The sequence below is a fragment of the Equus caballus genome, chromosome 25, assembly GCF_041296265.1.
Source record: "Equus caballus isolate H_3958 breed thoroughbred chromosome 25, TB-T2T, whole genome shotgun sequence".
Taxonomy (NCBI): domain Eukaryota; kingdom Metazoa; phylum Chordata; class Mammalia; order Perissodactyla; family Equidae; genus Equus; species Equus caballus.
This window is the reverse complement of record NC_091708.1, coordinates 11,711,670-11,724,099: the sequence shown is the minus strand read 5'-3', so window position 1 is coordinate 11,724,099 and position 12,430 is coordinate 11,711,670. Positions and strand designations below refer to the sequence as shown.

The 12,430-nt window shown below is 53.2% G+C and overlaps 1 protein-coding gene across 15 annotated transcripts in view; it reads right to left on the bottom strand.

The window, feature by feature from the left end:
* LOC100066059 (coiled-coil domain-containing protein 180) overlaps window positions 1–12,430 on the bottom strand; it is an 80,730-nt gene that overhangs the window by 40,480 nt on the left and 27,820 nt on the right. For 13 of the 15 annotated variants that reach the window (XR_011432506.1, XR_011432505.1, XR_011432503.1 and 10 more), the window contains exons 12-20: window positions 12,143–12,222; window positions 9,701–9,789; window positions 8,022–8,144; window positions 6,505–6,678; window positions 5,553–5,668; window positions 4,324–4,450; window positions 2,643–2,682; window positions 2,095–2,513; window positions 646–875 (exon numbers count right to left, since the gene is read on the bottom strand). Coding sequence is in view for 10 of the 15 variants with exons in the window: in XM_070251123.1 (XP_070107224.1) it covers window positions 646–875; window positions 2,095–2,513; window positions 2,643–2,682; window positions 4,324–4,450; window positions 5,553–5,668; window positions 6,505–6,678; window positions 8,022–8,144; window positions 9,701–9,789; window positions 12,143–12,222 (1,398 nt within the window). In the remaining 5 variants the exon portion in view is untranslated. The remainder of the gene's footprint in view (window positions 1–645; window positions 876–2,094; window positions 2,514–2,642; window positions 2,683–4,323; window positions 4,451–5,552; window positions 5,669–6,504; window positions 6,679–8,021; window positions 8,145–9,700; window positions 9,790–12,142; window positions 12,223–12,430) is intronic. The other 2 variants (XM_070251130.1, XM_070251129.1) reach the window with 1 other exon arrangement.

Sequence of the window (12,430 nt, the reverse complement as noted above, 5' to 3'; positions counted from 1 at the left end):
CTTTACTCCTTTAATCCCTGCTCATGGGAGGTAGACTAACCAGGTGATCTCTAGCTGGTTAGCCCTAGCTATGACACTGTAGAGTCAGGAGGGCAATGGAATTGCTATCCCAAGGCCACATTTCCACCTTTGGTCCAAATTCAAGCACAAAGGCCCAGAAACTTGGGAGTTAGGGGAGGTAAATTCTCAGTGGTAGAATTATGGGTCATTTCTATATTCTTCATTGTACTCTTTTCAATTTTAATTTTCTGCAATAAATGTGTCACATAATCAGAGCTGAATACCATACTGATATATTCATACCTATGATTTATATATATATAATTAAAAGAAAAAAAAGAAGAACCCCTAAAATTACAGGTGTGCCAGGATGTGGAACCCAGAAACATCTTGCAGGGAAAACATTATTTCTTATGCATGAGGCCTAACTCAGCAAGGCATCCTGGGACAGGCGGAGGGGGGTCACTGTGACTGAAAATAATCCCTGGACATTTGTTCTTTTTTATGGTGCATCTCATCTCTACCCTCAGTTACCTACAGGCTTTCTTTCTCCAGCTGAAACGAGTCCAATCTTTTGTTGCAATGTTTCACCTTGTTAATAAAACACAGGATAAGAGCACGCATATAGAAAAGGTTTCCACTCACTGTTTCTTAATTTCTGAAACCAGCCTGGATGGAATGATCACTTGTTCCAGGAACTTGGCATTGGAAGTGTCGTTGATGAGAACGGCAGAAAGGTTGGACTGGGGCCTCTTGCAGCTCTCTTCTTCTTGTTCCAGGGGTAGGAAGACAAAATAAGTGTTTCCACTGGAGGTTGTGAAGGACTCTATGTTCTCATGGGAGACCTCCCCCAGACTCTCTTCCCGGGCTTCAGCCTGAGCAGAAAATAAGACTTTACACTTGACATCATCAAACAGACCCGGGGATCCCAACCACAGGTTCCTTGACATCAGAGGTTGTAAACCTGTGGGCCAAATCTTGCCTAAAACTGTTTTTTGCCCATATTGTGCTTTTAAATTAGAAAATTTTAAACTGGGATTTCTGGTTTCTCTTAAAAATCAGAAAATCTGGTAATTCTGAGCCTACATTCCCACATGGCATTGTTGGCTGGAACTGAGTAACAGCTGCACAGTTTCCATACACTGAACGTTGGTGTCTCTCCAAAATCCATATCCCCAGTGTGTTGGTATTTAGAGGCGCGGCCTTTTCTAGGCAATTAGGTCATAAGGCAGAGCCCTTAGGAACGGGATTAGTGCTCTTACAAAAGGGACCCAGGGGATGGCCTGGAATCCATATTCAAGGTCAGAGGCTGCCTGCTCAGAGGCAGGCGGTCTATGAACTAGGAAGTGGGCCCTCACCAGGTGCTGAATCTGCTGGCACCCTGATCTCGGACTTCCCAGCCTCCAGAACCATGACAAGTAAATTTCTGTTGTTTGTGAGCCACCCGGTCTGCGGCATTTTGTTGCAGCATCCCAAACGGACCAAGACAACATCTGCACCACTTGTCACTGTTTTACACTTGGTCCCCAGTCCTCTTTTCTGTCATGTGCCTGTGGGCACTTGAGTTGGTGGCAGAGAAGTCTCCCATGTCAGTTCTTCCACAGCAATACAGGGAAAGGGACTTTTGCAATTCATGAGTGTGGAATTCAAGCTACTGTTCTGTGGGTTTGTGTTTTGAGGACAAGATTTATTAATACACGAGTCACATCCCTGCCTTCTAAGGAGAGCTCATAAATGGATCTTTTGTGTCACACAACCCGAGAATGGGCAGAGAGAAGGAACGGAGAGGCTGAGTTGATCCGTACAATAAAGAGGAGCTGGGAAAGAGCATGGACCAGGAAGGACAAGGAAGGCCACACAGCTGGGGGATGACTTCAGAGCAGGGCGCAGGATGGGATGTGGGGAGAGGAAGGTGAATCTTAAAAGCACTGCTATGAGAGAGGAACTGGATCCCTGCTGACGAGAATAGAAGATGTGCACACGTCTGTGACTCTTTACATGCAGCCCAGTGGGGACTGCAGCTTGTGTCAGGGTTCACACAGTCAACACAGCACGCTTTCCCCGCACCCAGGGATGAACCCATTGCTGGCCTACCTCATCCACAGATAAACTCTCGCGTTCTTCCTTTTCCTCTGACTCTTCCTCTTCCTCCTCCCTCGCCCTCTCCTCCTCCACCCTGTCCTCCTCCTCCTCCTCCTCTTCTTGAACCATCCCATTTTCCAGGTTCAGGGAGGGCTTTAAGTAGCTGTCTCTTTCAAGCTGCATTTCTTCCAGTCCCAGAGGAGAGTCCTCTCTAGACTCATGCATCTCGGCGCTCAGGACAGACTCTTCCTGCTGGCTCGCTGCCACCTCTTCAGCTGTGGAGGACTCGATTTCTTGATCTTCTTCGTCTTCCATCTCTTCTGCTGGCCTGGGGGAACTTGTCCCTCCACTGGCGCTTTTCCCGCTTTTGCTCATTTCTACATTAGCCCTTTGTTTTCTCCTTCTCTCCTGGAAGCGCTTCTCATGTGCTTCTGTTGATGACGAACCCCAAAGCACAAGGAAAAGCAGGTTAGCAATGGAACCCAGATGGGGCCTCCCCAGCCCACCAGTGCACAAGAGTGAAATCAGGGAGAAGCAGACCTGAATTGTGAAAGTATTACCTGGTTCCCTGACCTTGAAGATGACTTCCCCATCCAAGTTCTACAAGGAAACACACGGACGCTGAGTGAGCAGTGCTGCCTTCCTCCAGAGTGCCGCTCCTAAGGGCACCTCTTCTTTTAGGTAAAAGGACCCGCCCCTCCCCTTCGACATCTTAAGTGGCTCTTCATCTTTATTTCACTGGGGTGATCACTGTTCCCAATCCAGGGAGTCAGTGTTCCTTAATCCCAAGAAAACTACCAAACCCTTTCATCACATAGCGGACGTTGACAGAATAAGATCTCATTCTGGCACATTTGGGGTAGGGATCTGGGGCAAAGAGCAAGAAAGTGTAATTTGAGGGATGCAAACAAAGGGGCAGGAGTCTGCTGCACCCAGTGCTGGATGCGAACATACGGAATGAACATGATTTACACGATCCGAAAGGCCCCTTGTTAACTCTACAAATTCCCTGTTTCACAGGCTCTGGTTGAAATTGTGGGTGTAGTGTGTCATGGATAACAGCATGGGCTGTGGAGTTTGCAGGTCTGGGATCAAATCCCAGCTCCTTATAAGCTGGGTGATCTTGGGCTAGCCCCTTAAACCCTGTGGGGCTCAGTGTCCTCCTTTGTGACGAGGGGATCATAACAACGTTGATCCTTTAACCCAGGCAACCAGACTGAGCTCAAAGGGCAGATGGCAGCTCACTCTCCTACAGCCTGGGCTCCGCCTCCACCCACGTGCCACGGGGAGCATTTACCAGCCACTGGAACAGGGACCCCTGCCAAGGGGAGGGATTCTATGAGGAGCCGGGGACCCCACATATGTGGGAAAGCCTTGGCCAGGTTCAGCGTCACCCACAAGCATCTTCAGCTCTGCCCATGAGGACTCTGGCTGGGTGTGTGGGAAAGAGCCAAACTCTGGAAGAGTCAGACCAGGACACTCTGGGTATTCACGCATTTACCCAGGGAGCACTCACTGGGTCTGAATTTTGTGCAAGACGCTGTGCTAAGGACAACTGAAGTTGAATAAAAGTAAGGCATACTTGACCTTCAGGAAACACCTTCCATGGGGGCTGTGAACTCCTGCATTTGACAGCAACCAACGTACAAGCTGGTTCAGAGAGGAGAGGTGACAGGCACATGAGAGGAGGGGTCAGGCTGAGAGGATGGAACACTTGTCACTGGTAGGGACTGGAAGTATGGGTGAGTTTGGGATGTGTAGAGACAGAAGGATCCCAGCAGAGGAGCAGGATGAGGAGCGGCAGGGGCAGGAGGCATATGCAGGGAGAGCAGGGAGTTTGCTGAAGCAGGAGAGTCAGGTAGGAACCAATGTGGGGGCCTCTGGGGTCCTGGAGGGACTGTGGGTTGGACCTGGTAGGGGCTGCAGAGTCGGGGAGGGGCTTTTGAGCAGGAGAGTGGCTAGGTCAGAGTTGTATTTGGGGGGGTTATGTGTCAATGGTGGGTTGGATGAATGCAGCTCATTGTTATAACTCCATTCAAGCTTGAGGCCTGAACTGAGCCCTTCAACCTCTTTTCATCTGAGGAAGAGACAGCTTCCAGCTTCTCACTCCTCGATATCCTGACGGATCCTAACTCCACAGGGTAGAGAAGGCATTCAATGTTGCAGCAGATCAGAACTAGACATCTCCCTCTCCCCTTGCTTCTCGGTGGGTGGCTGGGTTTTGGGTTTCCCTCTCCATACCTGCTCAAAGATTTCACGAACATAGAAATGTTGGCTGAGGGTGGAGCTGTAGGAGTTGAGCTCTTTCAGTATGATCACCGCGTACTCCATCACTTCCTTTGTCAGGAGGACGTGAAAACATTCATACCTGGGAGGTAGGCAGGGGAGACCACTGTCTAAGGGGGTTCTGCTGAGCGTGGGAGACCCCAGCCAAGAGCCGCACCCCCGACCTCACAGAGACAGGCTGGAATCTGCATTTAGCTCTGCACAGAGCTGCTGTGTACATTTCTCTTCACAACAGTGCTTGGTTTGTTTTGCTATTTTTCTGATCATACAAAGAACACATACTCTTTGTAGAACATTTAGAAAACACACATGAGAGAATTTTCTGCTCGTTGTAACATGGGCTCCCATTTCCTGTCCACCGTCCTACCCTGTCCTCTGAATTTACCTCCATCACCCCGTCGGACCCTCCGATGCCCCAAGGCCCAGACTTCTACCTGTGTCCTAGGTAAGAAGACCAAGGTGCAGGGGTTACTTATTTGCCTCAAGTTATACTTTTGAATCTAAGCGCTGCAGTCAACCGGCAGTGCAATTCCATGTCTGCAAAGGGTCCCTACAGAATCAGTTGTACGAAGGCACAAAGATACAAGATAGTTCACAGAGAACTGTTTTTAATATGGAGAAATTGAAACCAATCTTAGAAAGCTAATCAATCAGGGGATGTTTTAGTCACTATGAAACATCCATATTAATGAATTCTACATCGTCATTTAAAAATGGAAATCTATCTGCTGTTATAGAACAATTTGCGTAGTATGACCCAAACTTTATTTTAAAAACCTATATATGTGTACACATCCACATATATAAATGTATATGTCCATAAAAAGGAAGAGTTGGGCAGGAGTGAGGGAAAATTTCTACATTTGTATTAACTTTTTTTTCTTTAACAAAGGGCATGTACGTTTTAAAATTTAAAAAGGTGGAGGGAGGGCCCATGCTCTTGGCCTCTGAACTACACAGCCTTGAAACCTCCCTCCACATACTTATCAGATCAAAGTTCTCCCCAGAAGCTTCTATGCTGGCTGAGAGCAGAGCTGCAAAAGACCCAACGTCCTCCAAAGTTAGAGGCAATATTTGCATCTTGAGCTTGCTGGGCAACCCCTGGGCTGCTCAGCAGGCCGCCTCTGACCTTGAATATGGATTCCAGGACAACCCTTCTGTCTTTTGGGGTCTGGTCTGCCTACCTGCATTTCATATTCTCCAGAAAATCTTTGGCCTTTTCCAGGTGAAGCTTCAGTGTTTCCTCATGGCTTTGCTGCCTCAGTTGGTCCAAGAGCTTGTCAAGGTGGGCCTCCTGGGCCTGGCAGTCCCCCACAACAGGAGGACGCAGACGTGAGTTACCAGAGCTGACAGGTGTAAGTGACGTGCAGAGACCCTGCCCCTGGAGCTGAGGTGCAGGTACCGGGCAAGCCCAGGACTCTCCTCTACCAAGGGCACCAAGTGTGCCACCTCCTGACTCTCACTGCTCCGGGCCTCCGGGCTCTTCTCTCTGCCTGCAATGTTCTTCTCTGTCTACTTTACATCTCCGGAGACCCGGCTCAGATGGGGCTCCTCAGGGACACATCCCTTACACCCACCTGCCCTGGGCAGGCCCTGCCACACCTTCCCGTGGCACCTGCTCCTTGTCCTCCTTCGCACCAGTCACACTTGAAATCAGATGCTGAGCTTGCCCCCTCCACTCCCTGGACTGTGTGGAGGCAGGTGGCTGGGGGCCCAGCTCATCTCCTGTGGGGGCAGGGTGACTGCCAGAGGCAGATGCTCCAGAGCCCCGAGTCTGTCTGCCTCTCATGCACACTCTCTTACAGACAACACATTTGGATCCAGGGACCCATCACAGAGCCCAGGTCTGACTCAGGCAGATTTCTTCTACTCCCATCCGGCCCCGTGACCAAGGTGAGCCTCAATTTCCCCACCTGTTCGAGTTTTACAGCTTGAGGTTTTACCTTTGAGTCTAGGATACATTTGGGGTTAATTTTTGTTTATGGTGTGAAGTACTGATCAAAGTTCTTATTTATTTTGCATCTGAGTGCTGGCTGAGTTCACAGGCCACCAGGCAGAATCATTGGGCTGCTGACAGTCTGGCTGTGGCCCCTCCCTCATCCCCTGTGGGGGCTACCTGGGTGCTGGAGGCCACACCTGGTTCTCCAGGCTGTGCTTCTGCCGCTGCTGCTCCATCCTCTTCTCCAGCTCCAGCTCCTGCACCGACAGCATGCTCTGATGTGCCTCCCACAGCTGCACGGCCTCCTGGAAGTAGCTGAAGAGGTCTGCGCTCTGCTGCTCTGTCTGCTTAGCCAGGGCCTCGAAGCATTTCTGCAGAGGCAGAACCCAGAGAAGGGGCCTGAGAGCCGTCTGGCCCAGGGCGAAGAGGAGGGCCCCACTCACGGGGCTCCCTCGCCAGCCAGTGGAGGCCTCATGTCTCCAAGGACTGGCTGTCACTGCCTGGGCACCATCCCTCAAGATCATCTTCTCAGCCACACCTCAGCTCATGGCCTTCCCACCTCTGCGGCAGCATTTCTAGTCTGCCCAGGGTCATCTCTTTGGTCTGGCTGACTCTGAAGTCCCATCTCGAGACCTGTCTCATGTCCGCTGGAATCACTGACAGGAGTTTGGGGCCTAGAAGAAGGAAGGACCAACCCTAGGCTTCAGCCTGGCACGCAGGTGGCCATACTATCTCGGCCTGGGGCATCTTTCCTTCTTTGGAGCTCCTGACGTTCAGCATCTGAGCCAAACACCACCCTCTGCTGTTAAATCCTCACCTCTCCCCTTTTATCTACGTGTTTTATGCTCTCATGGGGTCGGGGTTGGCGAACTTGACCTGTGGGCTAAATGTGGCCCTCTGCCCTTTTTGGCTTGGCCCTGCCAAATGAGCACAGATTTTACATTTTTAAATGGCTAAAAAAATCGAAAGAAGATACAGTAGTCCCCTCTTATCCTCAGTTTCACTTCCTGCGGTTTCAGTTACCCACAGTCAACCATGGTCCGAACTTATTAAATGGAAAGTTCCAGAAATAAACAACTCATAAGTTTCAAACTGTGCACCATTCTGAGCAGCATGATGAAATCCCACGCCCTCCCGCTCCGTCCCTCCCGGGAAGTACATCGTCCCTTGGTCCAGCGCAGCGGAGCCACGTGAATACGCTCCCCACCACCCGCCACTCGCGGATTAGTCACTCAGCAGCCATCTCCGTTATCAGATCGACTGTCGTGGTATCGCAGTGCTTGTGTTCAAGTCACCCTTAGTTTACTTAATAATGGCCCCAAAGTGCAAGAGGAGTGACGCTGGAAATTCAGATATGCCAAAGAGAAGCCGTAAAGTGCTTCGTGCTTCCTTTAAGTGAAAAGATGAAAATTCTCCACATAATAAGGAAAGAAAAAAACTCAGACTCAGCAAGGGCTCGGGGAGCACTCACGGCCCGAGACTGCTCACGTGGACTCCTGCTCAGCACCGGTGTCAGCGTGTGGCAGGGGAGTCAGGGGTGAGCCTGGAGTGCCTGGCACAGAGGGACTGCTCCAGAGGGGCTGGCCACGATGAGGGAGATGAACGCACTAGTGACAGGAAAGTTGGAGGCACCCAGACTCCTATTCTCCTCATAGCCCAGTGCCCGGGGGACGCCTGCCCTGCTCCCTAGCTGTGTGGGTCCCCGGCTACGCACATCCAGGCCTTCCAGCTCCTCCTCCACCTTGCTCTGGAGCGCTCCCACCATCTGCAAGAAGGACGGGCTCACCAGGCTCTCTGCCTCCTCCTCCGTGAAGGCTTTCCAGTCCAGTAGCTGCTTCTGGAGGGGGACAAGGCAGAGACTGGCTTAGGGCCGGTGGGGCTTCACCTCAGGGCCTGGTGCTGCCCCGAGATCTGCCTCCCACCCATCCCTGAGAGCCTCAGAGGAAACCCTCACAGCAGCCGAGAGGGTCCAGCTTTGTGGTGCATCCACCGTGTCCAGCTGCTGCGTGCTGCCCCCTTGTCTCACTGAATCCCCCAGCAGTGTTCTCATTAGCCCCGTTTGACAAGGAAGGAAACCCAGGCTCAGAGAAGTGAAGGGACTTGCTGGAGGCCACACACCTGGCAAGTGGTGGGGCCTGGATCTGAACTCAGAGGGCTCCCACTGCAGAGCCTACAGCATAAACCGCCATCCTAGACGGTCTCGGGGCTGCTGTCAGTCAGACAGGGCTCCCCTTCCCTGTAACTGTGAGTTATGCCAACTGGAAAGCGGGCTCTCTTTATTAGGAAAGCCTTGGTTTATGCACCAACATCTCACATAAACCAACCTCCCCCAAATTAAAGACGTGTCTACAGCTGTGTACTTCCAGTGCTGCCCAACAGGAGGACCAGGTGCCCTGGGTCAGGCTTCCTGCGCCCCTGGGTACGGGACGACCTCAGCACCGTCCCCGCCTGTGCCCCACAAAGGGCAGCGAGTCCAGCTCAGGCGGCAGCACAGGGGGAGCCCGGGCAGCGCAGGAGGGGCGGGGAGCCCGGGGCGGGGTCCTGGGGAGGCCCCCGGGCGGTTCCCTCCCCTCCTTCCGGGCTCTACCGCTGAGGTCTGACGCCCCCAAGAGCTGACCGAGAGGCTCAGGGCAAATGGCAGCCCCCGGCCTTCTGCAAACGTGGTCGTCTCGTCCCCAGGCGGGGCCGGCCCCCAAGTCCGAGAACATCCTAGGTCCCTGGGAGCGCGAGCCCGCGGCTGGCACAACCTGCGCCCCAGAGCCCAGCGGGGCGGAGCCGGCCGAGGGCGGCTGAGGGCCGCCGAGTCCCCGACTCCCGGGGCCAGGGCGCGGGTCAAACCGTCCCCAGAAGGGTTAGGCTTCTCTGGGTTTTTCATCTGAACAAGGAGCTGGGGAGTGGCAGTTTGACACAATATTTCCTTGAGCCCCAGAAAACCAGGCACTCCGTAGAGGGGTTTGGGAGTGAACTCGCGGTCTCGGCGCAGAGGCGGCAGGGGGGTAGACAGGGGGGCGGGGCGTGGCGGGGGCGGGGGGTGCCTAAACAACCCCCATGACACGACCTCCTCTGAGCAAATAATGTCAAGTGCTGTGAGTGAAACAGAGAGTAAAGGGGAATTCTGAGGTGATCAGAGAGTGTATACCTTCCTCTGTGGGATCAGGGAAGGCTTCTTGGAGGAGGCCATGTGGGGCTACAACCCGAGGGATGGGTGGGAATAGCTGGGGAGGAAGGGGTCCCGGCAGAGGGACAGCTTCAGGATGCCCAGGGGCCAGTGAGGGCCAGGGCACGTGAGGAAGGAGAGGATCCAGGCTGGAGAGGGGCAGGGGCAGGCCAGGGACGGGACACCAGGCCGCTGCCCTTTGACCCTCTTCTCTGGCCGCCAGGAGGGGCACCCACCTTGCACTTCTGCATGTGGGCCAGGCACTCCTGCCACGTCTTCTCATACTGCAGGCGGACACGCATCATACAGTCCACGTGGTAGGCGTCTCATGGGCAGAAACAGACATGTCAGTTGCTCTTCCAGCAGGAAGAGGGCGCACCAGCAGGAGGAGCTTCCCCGGTGCTGAGGGAAGAGCTTCTCCCCAGCAAGGCGCCTCAGCAGCGTGGTACTTAAGTGAGATGGTCCCCACTCAGATCAGGGCTCCCTCCTCACAGGGGGCCCCGACACCCCAAGATAAGGCCCTCAAATGGGGAGTCATCTTCAGCTGTTACAAATCCACTCTGACTTGATTCTTGGCTCAGATTCAAGGCTGGTGAGATTCTCTTTGGAGAGTTGGACCAAGTCGTACAACAGTGGCAAGTGTGCAAACTGAACGAGCGTTTACAGGTCATTCTGCGGTTAATTCCTTAAGAAGCGACTGGACTAGCAGAACACGCAGAAGCTCGTGGATGCATTGACTGATTTCTCCTCTTCCCTCTCCCTATTGTTTCCCAGTTATGATCAACTAGTGTGACCCTTGGTGTCTACAATAAGTTCTGGAAACTGGAAGACCACACAGAGATTGTGGTAGTTGTTCTTGGACAAGGGCTGGGGAGGAAGGCAGGGTGAACGGCAGTGGGGACGTGCGGGAGGTTAGACAGGCAGTGGCACTGGCAAGGAGCAGCGCTGAAGCTGCTTTCTCCCATCTCCAGGGCCGCTTCATAGGCCAGCACACCCCCATCCTTCCAGTGAAGTCGCTGTGATGGACGCCCCTGGGGTGTCTGTGCTTCCCTCCTGTGCCCCTCTGATTGTCCCCCTCTAACCTCATCACTCCCAGCTCAGCACCTTCCACTGGGTCCCCAGTGCCCTCAGGATAAAGTGCAGCCTCCTCCACATGGCCACGCGGCCGGCACAGCCTGGCCCTCAGCATCTTCTGGCCTCCCTGCCACCTTCTCCTTTCCCCGAAGGCCCAGCTGTCTTGCCTCTGAGCCTCCCCACGTGCTGGTCTTTCTGCTTGAACAGGTCCCCTGACCCCTGGGCTTGGCTAACTCCTACTTGCCTTGTCGGTTTCAGCTGGATGATCACTTCCTTGGCAAGGTCTTGTGTGCCTTAACCTGTGTCCCCAAATACATGCGGGTCACCTGCCCACTCCTGCTGTAACGTCCTGCATGGTCTGACTTCTGCTCCGGCCTGGAAGCACCCAAGGGGCAATCCTCCCTGCTGGTTACCAGGGCCCAGTGCCACACCTGGCCCTAGGGGGTACCTGGTGAATGGCGGCCACTGCTATCATTTAGGGTCTCGGGGCTCTTGCCCTGGATATTATAATATAATATAACTGTAATACCTTTGGAATGATAAACCTGAGAGCCCCGGAGCAATGGTGAGTACTACTAACTGAGCTACTCAGCTCAAGTCCAGCCGTGACACTTCACTAGCTATGTGACCTTGGGCAGGGTGCTTCAACTCTCTGTGCTTCCGAGTCCTTCTCTATCACAGGGGGACAATGACACCACTGACCTCACTAGGTTGCTGTGAGCCTCAAAGGAGATAGAAATATTATATACCTTCTACAGCAAGGCTTGGAAAACTTTTTCTATAAAGGGCTAGATAGCAAATATTTCCAGCTTTGCAGGCCATAATGTCTCTGCCACCACTCCTCATTTCTGCTGTTGTAGAGCAGAAGCAGCCAGAAACAACATGTAACAAATGAGCATAGCCATGTTCCAGTGGAACTAACTTGCAAACAGGCATTGGCCCAGGGACAGGAGTTTGAGAACCCTTGACTTAGAGCATTTTTAAACACTACCATTTATTACTGAGCGCTCTCTGTGTAAGCCAGGCACTGAATTATGCCTGGATCGCAGGATTGCATGTAATTCTCACATGAACCCCACAGGGTAGGTACCTTTATTGTTCCTCTTGAAATCCCTATTGTACAGAGGAGGAGTTCGAGGCCATGAGAAGCTGCGACTTCCCCAAGGTCGCAGAGCTGGGACAGCACAGAGCTGGGCGTCACACCCACCTCTCCCTGACTGTAAGACTTTAACCTCACATGCCCAGGGCCTGGCCCCTCACCTGTCCTCACAAAGGGTCATTGGAACTGTCCCTCTGGCTCCATGCTGGGTCAAGAGTCAGGGGTCAGAGTGTGTGGCTGGCGGGGCTGCCGGCTGGGCAATGACTGCGAGGTGGTGGGAGGGAGGAGGAGCTCTGCCAGGCCGAGTCCTGGAGGGTGGATGTGAACCCCCTGGGCTCACTCTCCGTCTACATGCCTCCCTGCTTCCCCAGGACAGCCTTGCCACCCACTCCCGTGTTCACAACAGACGCTCACGTAACCAGCTGACTGGCTGCTGGCGCTGCTACAAAGCTCCCAAGCGAACAGAGCTGGAGAGACCCGAATGGGAGCCCCAGACCTCACTCACCGAGGTGCTTGTTCAGGGAGTTGAGAGAGGAACGCCATTCGGCCAGCTGAGCTCTGCTGTAACCGGGAGGCAGAAGGTCACTGGGGAGGGAAGATGTGACAAGTCACCAAGCTTGAATAACCGTTCACTACCCGAACTGGCAGCACCTTCGAGGAACACGGCTCCAGAGTCGGATCGACCCAAATACCGAAGATACACAGTGACTCGCTGGGGGTTTCCTGGTGTTGAAAAACATGCCCCATGGAAAGGCCTATTTAATATCCATGAGTCTGGTACTTAGGAAATAAA